The sequence below is a fragment of the Lepisma saccharinum genome, chromosome 10 (genome assembly GCF_977018435.1).
Source record: "Lepisma saccharinum chromosome 10, izLepSacc3.1, whole genome shotgun sequence".
Classification (NCBI taxonomy): Eukaryota; Metazoa; Arthropoda; class Insecta; order Zygentoma; family Lepismatidae; genus Lepisma; species Lepisma saccharinum.
Genome location: NC_139238.1, coordinates 1407544 through 1415477, shown reverse-complemented (window position 1 = coordinate 1415477; position 7934 = coordinate 1407544). Strand labels below are relative to the sequence as shown.

The 7934-nt window shown below is 41.2% G+C and overlaps 1 protein-coding gene across 1 annotated transcript; it reads left to right on the top strand.

Annotated features, from left to right (window-relative positions):
- The first annotated feature begins 6629 nt into the window (after window positions 1-6629).
- Window positions 6630-7511, top strand: LOC145994455 (uncharacterized). Its single transcript, XM_083130590.1, has one exon. The coding sequence runs from the start codon at window positions 6630-6632 to the stop codon at window positions 7509-7511; it is 882 nt and encodes a 293-aa protein (XP_082986716.1).
- Window positions 7512-7934: the final 423 nt, after the last annotated feature.

The following is a 7934-nucleotide window of genomic DNA, read 5'->3' as shown; positions in this document are numbered from 1 at the left end:
AGTAACCACCCCAGCCACAAAGGGTGATCTGTCAAGAATGGTAATTTATTTAATACTAAACATACCATTCATACTAAAACATACCAAAATGACAGTACAAAATATCAAGCATACACTAACTTTCATTTCTCAAAATGTATAACCAACACAACTTGAGGTTTCTGCTTTGTTTATTGTTGAGTCGTGTCATTGTTAAGTTTCATATTGTTACACGTTTGTTAACCAAGTCATTATTGTTGTTGTAGGCTTAATTCATAAATGTTTTTGTTATTGTTTCACTGTAATAAATAATGAAAGCATAATAAATGTATTGATTTTCTGATCTCGCCTAACCATAATGCAACAAAGAAGGTTTTGATGATCAACGTGTCAACGCAATTGTTCTATGATACATTGTGAAATTAATTAAGTAGCGTAATTATGTGTTTATTAAACGTTATTATGTAGAGAATAATGAAATGTCAGTCAGTAGTGTCAATTTGCTGGCCATCATTAACGAGGATAATGTTACGATTCATTATCGCAAGTAACGAGAAATTCGTGTTGTGTTGTTCAACCATTATGAACGTTTGGAAATTGTCTTTAATTGAAAGCGGTCATTCGCTGAGAACAAAATCGAGTATTTATTTGGTTTAGCGATCGTTAGGAGGGGTAACTAAACATGTACTTTCCTGAACTTCTATCTTCTCGCATTCTAAAATGCATTGATGGTATTTTAAGCAAATAAAACCTGTTTGAAGTGTTGATATTGTGGACGAAAAAATGTTTATAACATTGATGCTGATAATGTAAAGCTAATGAGATTCGGACCAAGAGTTTAGATTCCTAAACTAGCGCAGTGGTTAAAGTATCGGCTTCCTAGGAGGGATAGGTGGCAGCCATCCCCCTGTTGACAATAACGCCCCCTTGAGGAAATGATAAATAAATGCTCTTTTAACCCTAAATATGCATATTTTATGGTACTTTGTGATATATATACAAAATGTGAATAACCAGCTAGAAAATATTCCAGCCTGCCACTGCCTCCTCACTTATTTTTTTCTGGTGTTATCACCGAGTTGTTATCGCTGTAGCTTTGTAATCAAGGGATTATGGATTTGAGTCTCGGTTGGGTAATTCAGTAGGTCTGAACACACTTTAAATTGTAGGTTAGCATAAAGGTGGCCTTAAACTTTACCAAGCCTTTTACCCAATTATTTAATGCAGGTCCCAAATGAGTGAAATGTGTTTCCAGCGGGATATTAACTGTTATATCCACTAAGCTATTAAGTGTACTTAAGGATACTTTAGATCTCGACACTGAAGTTCCAGGGTTCTAATCCAGGTCCCGGGTTCGAATCCTGGCCTGGGCATGGATATTTGTGAGTATCCATTCATCAACTTCATCATGTGATCACTCATCCTCATCTTCGCAAATTAGCTAAAAGTGTCACAAAGCGCGAAGTAAGATAAAGCAAGTCAAATCAAATGTAATTCAGTTATTTTGCCACTTTTGGGTAATTGCGACGAAGAGAAAACGTGATGATGAAATAGATGAAGGACACACAGAGAGAACTGCATCAATTCCTGCCATAAGCATGGGTGTTCTTTGTGAGTATCTAGCCATATAAATAAATTTCATCGTACAGTAAAAACTGCATATCCCGGAACCTCTATAAGAAGGGAACCTGTAAATACGGAAAAAAAAAGTCCCCAGAACGGACCGATTTTATACCTGAAAATGACCTGCTTAAGGCGGAAATCTCTTTAACGCGGAAACTGAACACCATTTAAAGACCAACGAGATATTTTTATTCTCAGTAAGACGGAAATGTCTTCCTCTATTTTTTTCGCTCGCAAGAAAACAATGCAATACTGTAAGTGGAACACGCCTCTGTTGCCACTCGCTTATCGGTAACATTGTCGATATGAAAGAATGCCCTACAATACTCATAGCTGTTACAATTCAGTTTCTTTGTTTCATCGCTTACCCTCTTTCTCCACCTTTCCTTGTCTATTTCTCCTCTGTTCTTTCGTCATCTTTCTATTTTTCTTGTTATTTCTCTTTGTTTCTTTCTTTTTCCTTCACTGTTCACCTCTCTTATTCCATCTTTCAATCTTTCTCTTTCCCTCTATGCACATCGCGCTACGACGCCAGGGGTCCCGGGTTCGAATCCTGGGATGGATAATTGAGTGTCCATTTTACTTCGCTTTTTGTGCCACTTTTGGCTAATTTGCGAAGATGGGGATGAGTGATGATATGATGAAATTGATGAATGTATCGCATTTTTATTCATGTACGTACATGCATTAGTACTCTACATTATAAGTAATGCGAAATGTAAATCTGTCTTTCCATTATTTCCTGCATCGCTCTATACTGTAATTAAAGGCAACCCTGTATAAGAAGGAAAACTGTCAAGACGGAACACTTTGCTCGGAACCATCATGTTCCGGGATAGACAGTTTTTACCGTATTACCACTCATTCTCCTCCTCGCGGTGTACCCATAGTTGCAGACGACTCTAAATAACAAGAATTCTACGCTAACAGGGAAACTCGATATGTGCGAGACAATATAAGTAATTATCTTTGCATACTATACAATACATCATCCAAATCCCCATGCTTAGAATTGTCAATGTGTTGTTCCGTTGATTTAGTGACGTTAGATTAAGCGCGGTGAGTTAAAACATAGAAACATAGAGGAAAGGAAATAGTTGAAATCTTCCGTGGCATTTCTCAGATGTACACCCAACTGCAAAAGTAATAGTATGGGAATTGTCCATCAGCATTTTCGTTCAGACTGTTTACAACAATGTGATGATCATTAATTTAAATAGAACGTCAATAGGCAGAGGACAGCATCTGCTTTGCATCAACAGAATTCCATTCCTTCAAACACCAGTATGTAGAATAAATAACAACAAAAATTGCAACGGACAATGTGCGTACTATTATCATGCCGTTGACTGTACGTGCCATTACACCATCTGTGTGCTTGAACACAGAAACGAGATTTGTAAGGCTGAAAAAGAAAAGAATAATATAATTGTTAAGATTTGAATGGCTTCAGTTAATGTATAGAAACAAAAGCAGTTTGAACCACGTAAGAGAGGTTCTGTTGATGATCAAGACCAATTTCAAGTTCTTGAATGGAGCTTTTATATCTGCTTTAGTCTGTATCGGGAATCTGTGGAGCAAGACCGCTCGTAATAGTAGATAAGAAGAGAAAGCGAATTGCCGCGGAAAAGCAATGCGTGCTGCTACGGCTGTTAGCTGCAGCTTCGTTTTCCCCTCCGACGTGTTCATTGGTCGAGTCACTACTTGCGCATAGGCTATTTCTCGTTCGCTTGCCCCACAGATTCCCGGGATAAAGTGTAGAGTTGTCTCTATGACTGATCTTGTTGAGTGTTCTATTAACAACTCGCCACATAACATCCATTCATCGTTCTGTCTTAATGTGTATACTCTATCCCGGGAATCTCTGGAGCGCGCAAGAGAAGAGGAGAGAGCAAACGGGCGGAACTGAACAAGTAGACGCTGCTTCAAAGCCTGGTAACTGCAGTCGCTTGCCCCTGTCCGCAATCCCGTTTCCTCGCACATGTTCACTGGTCGAGCCGTTTCACGTCTCTACTAGACTTCATTTCGTTCCTTTGCTCCAGAGATTCCCGGGAGAGAGTTTGGGTCTTAGTCTCCCAATATCAGTGGCGGCGATTGGGTTCCTAAACGGCGGGGGGGGGGGGGGCAAGGTGCCAAATCTGGACGGGCAAAGACACTATATTTCCCTTTGCAGATAAGGTTTAGCATAGTGCGGGGCAAAACTGTCGAAAAGTGTGTAGGGGACTCCACCTCGCCCCCCACCCCTAATCGCCGTCACTGCCCAATGTAATCTAGTTTCACGCGGTCGGACGATACTCGTGATGTTCATGTAAAACGTGAAGAGTTATTCTGTCATGTCATGACGGTTGTCGTATGTCAGTCTGTTTAGGAATAAAGGATCTTTACTTTATTGGTACCATCCTTTTCGAATAACCTATTTCTTCTCTTCCTTTTCGCCACCGTAATAAACCGTTATTTGGAAAATGACCGATTCTGAACTGAGTGGAATGACCATAACCTTTATATTATCTTTAACCTTGCAAGGTGAGAGAGGAGGTGAAAGTGTGGCGTTTCCCCCTGGTGCGAGACAAAGGTTCGAACCTCGAACATCTCGTATGATATTCCCTCATTGCAACCATAGAGCCAAACAGCGTGCTGCGTTTTGTTGCAAATCCCTCTCTTTCTGCTTGATTTAAGCCTTTCCAGGATTTCCTCAACAATGACTGCTCCCCGAGTGAAAGCCCGTCCACTGAAGCTTTGGGCTTCCTGTTACGTAAGGCGTAACAAAGACGCATCGCTTGGTTTTAATCAGCTGAGACTGTGACAATCGCGAGCTATTATTCTTGGTCTGATTGCGACGTAAATGTAGTTCAGCACGTTGCCTCACAGGCCCCCTTCTATTTAGCGGTTCCAAAGGTGGGTTCTGTGTTCTCTTGGGTGCTCAACAGCAGGGGCGTGCCCACAAAAAAATCGGGGAGTACTGGTTTTATAGCGTTATAATTTTGTATATTGTATTATTTAACATCACTCTCTGTCACGTTCAGCTTATCACGACAGTGAGGATGAGTGACGATTAAATTTATTTATTAATGGGCACTCGCAAAGAACAACCATGTCCAGGTCGGGACTCGAACCCGGAACTTCGATGGCGAGATCGAAAGTCACAGAGTTGAGGCAAGAATCCTGACTACGCCACTGAACACAGTGCAGTTAGTTAACAGTAACTCTAGTTTATCTGGGTACGGGTGTAGTATGTCTCCACATTTAATCACGGCAGTATGTATTCACATTCTCGACATACGGAAATTGGTAGGTTAGGTTAGGAGTGTTCACTGGTGATACATTTTCTAAGTCATGTTTTGGAAGTTTCCTCTTAGTCATGTTCTTTGCAAACGTTTTCATCATTCTTCTAAAAGTCCTGATTGAGTCAGTTTTCTGATTTGCAGTGTTCACTAAACACTCCTAACCTAACCTACGTGAAAGTAAAATAAAGAAAACATACAAAAATGAAAAAAAACTTCCTACCTGTTCAAATGTGGAGACATACTCCACCTATTGTCATTCTTCTTCTTCCAATCTGGAGACGTACTACACCTATACCTTTTATCTGTACGTAATAAGCTTAGTGCACGGAAATATAAATATTGTATAAAACAAGTGCCCCCTCTCCTCTCAGCACGCCCGTGCCGTATATTACTTTCACAATGTACTGGGCTCAGCAAGAGTGTGCAGATATTTTTGTTGTCCGATGTATAATATTCATGAATAACCTTACTCTGTGCAATGAAGTAGAAATGAATTTCCCTCGATAGCATTATGATTAACGTTATACCATTACATTGAAAGGATCTCTGGGTAAATTCCCGTTGTGTACACATTATACACATTGCATAGTGATTCGAACGTTACTTAAATACATCCGTCCAGTCCTATAAGTGAACGTTAAATGGAAATGTGGTGTGGAGCGAACGTGGTCAGTACCACATTCTACACGCGTACATTCCACAGGAACTCGGTGATAAGAGGCTTGGTGATGTCCAGGGCCGATCATACAGGGACACAAACGCATAAATTCCTCCATTAGGATATTTTCCAACAGTTACTTTTACTGAAGTTCTTCTTGAAGCTCAAAAGTAAGAAAATGTTTCCACAAGATTCTCTCTCCATAATAACGAGATTTCCCATAGTATAGCCATCTCTTAACACTTTGTTTTCATAGAAAAAAATAATAATGATCTTCCAGATGATTACTATACGCAGAACTCAACGAAGAAAATTATGAGGTTGAAAATGTGTTTTCTTTCTTAGATAAATAAAAATACCTATAGTGTGAACAGTCGAGAAACTATCTTGAGACTCATCAAACCCGAGTTCCTCTTGAGTGTTTTTGTTGTGTTCATCCATTTAACCAAAAAGTAATCAATTTTTATTCTTACAATTAATTTAAAATGCAGGGAAATTACGCAAAACATTCAGAATCCAGTTTTTAAATTTCTAAAACTACATTAAAGACTATCCGAAGGATATCAAGTTGACAGAGAATAATTGCTTGGTTTAAAGATCTAAATCTACAATTTTAAAAATATTGTGGGTTAATGTCAATTATTCTGAAACTGCATTCTAATTTTCATAGCAACAAGAGAACAGTTGTCAGGATATTCAGACATGGCACTGATCTTGGACAACAAGTGAGAGGCATGGATAATAGAGAAAAGATGAACACGTTTCTGGAACGTTTCTTTTGTGAGGTTCAGCGAACGTTTCCACGGGACTCAAACAAGCGGAAAATTGGGCATCGGATGGTCATCCTGAGTGCATCGTACCAGGCGACACTGATGCGGAAGGCGGCTGATCGCTTGAGCGGGAGTGACTGGCGAAACCAAAGCAAATCGCAAGGAAAAAAGTTGTCAGAAAGGGATCTTGTCTTGTTCTATAAATACAGCTATGCGGTGCTTCAGGATTCATTGGATTGAGGGTTGTCGGAGAGGCGAGTACAGCATCGTCCTCTTGCAGTGAGGTTCATATTTGTATAGCTAGTCGTTTCCACAATGGCTCCTTTAAGGTGCCTGTGGGTTGTTGGAGCACTGTGCGTTCTGCAGATCCTCGGTTTACCTCAGGAGGTCGTGCAGTCCAGATACGTGGACCTGGTCGCAGAACCGTCGGAGGAATTTGCACTAGAGGCGGAGGTCCCTAGAGAAGATGATCTTCTAGTTTCCGGTTCCGATCTGGTGGCTGCCGCGTCGCACCACGGCAAGCACCACGAGAAGGGACACGGCAGCAAGCACCACTCGGAGCACCACAGCAGCCACGGACATAAGGGCGACAAAGGCTACAAAGGTGGGCATCATTGGGACCACGGCAAGCACGGGAAGCATGGCGAAGAAGGGCACAAGGGCCATTATGGCGAACACGGAGGTCACAAAAAGGGCTTCCACGACTCCGGAGGCCACTACGGCGGTCACCACGAAGGACACAAGGGCGAGAAGGGCGGAAAGTACGGAAAGCACGGCGGGCACAAGAAGGGCCACAGCACCAAGGGTTTCCACAACACCGATAAGAAGGAAGAGTACCACAAGACGCACCATTTCTACGACGACTACCACGATGGTGGGCACCACAGCAAGCACGGAGACTTCCACAGCCACCACAAGGGCGAGAAGGGCGGACACCATAAGGGCGGGCACCACAAGTCCGGACACCACGACGACCATTATGGAAAGAAGGGTCATCACGGGAAGGGCCACTACTACGACGAACATAAGGGCCACAAGGGACATCACGGACACGAAGACTACCATGGCCATGGAAGCAAGTATGGAAAGAAGGGCGGAAGTGAAGGGGGTAGTTCCCATGGATTCAGCAGCGGTGGGGGTGGAGGTGGTGGTGGTGGTGGCGGGGGTGGTCATGGCCATGGACATGGTTGGCGCTAAATATCCTAAACAACAGTGTTAATCCTGTTTCAAACACCACATTACTATACTCAAAAGTTTCCAGAAGATTTACTACACATCTGCAATATATATACCTAATCAAATATTATTATACTTACATCTATCCATTATTACAATGGATGAAAAACTGTTGCCACCTCCAGGGAAAAGTTGTTACTGCTCTCATTAAGCTTTGTTTCCATTGTTGTTATTGTTGACCTATGGCGTTTTATGAAAGTGATTGTTGGATTATTTTTAAGCTGTGATTTTTCATTTCTTCGTATTGTTTATAGTTACATATGATTTTGTTACTCCAATTGTTGTTAGTTGAGTGTATTGTTGCAATATAAAAGTATTAATATATGACAACGTTTAGTTTTTATTAAATCTGCTCCTGTTTTTATTTCCCACTGTAATTAATTA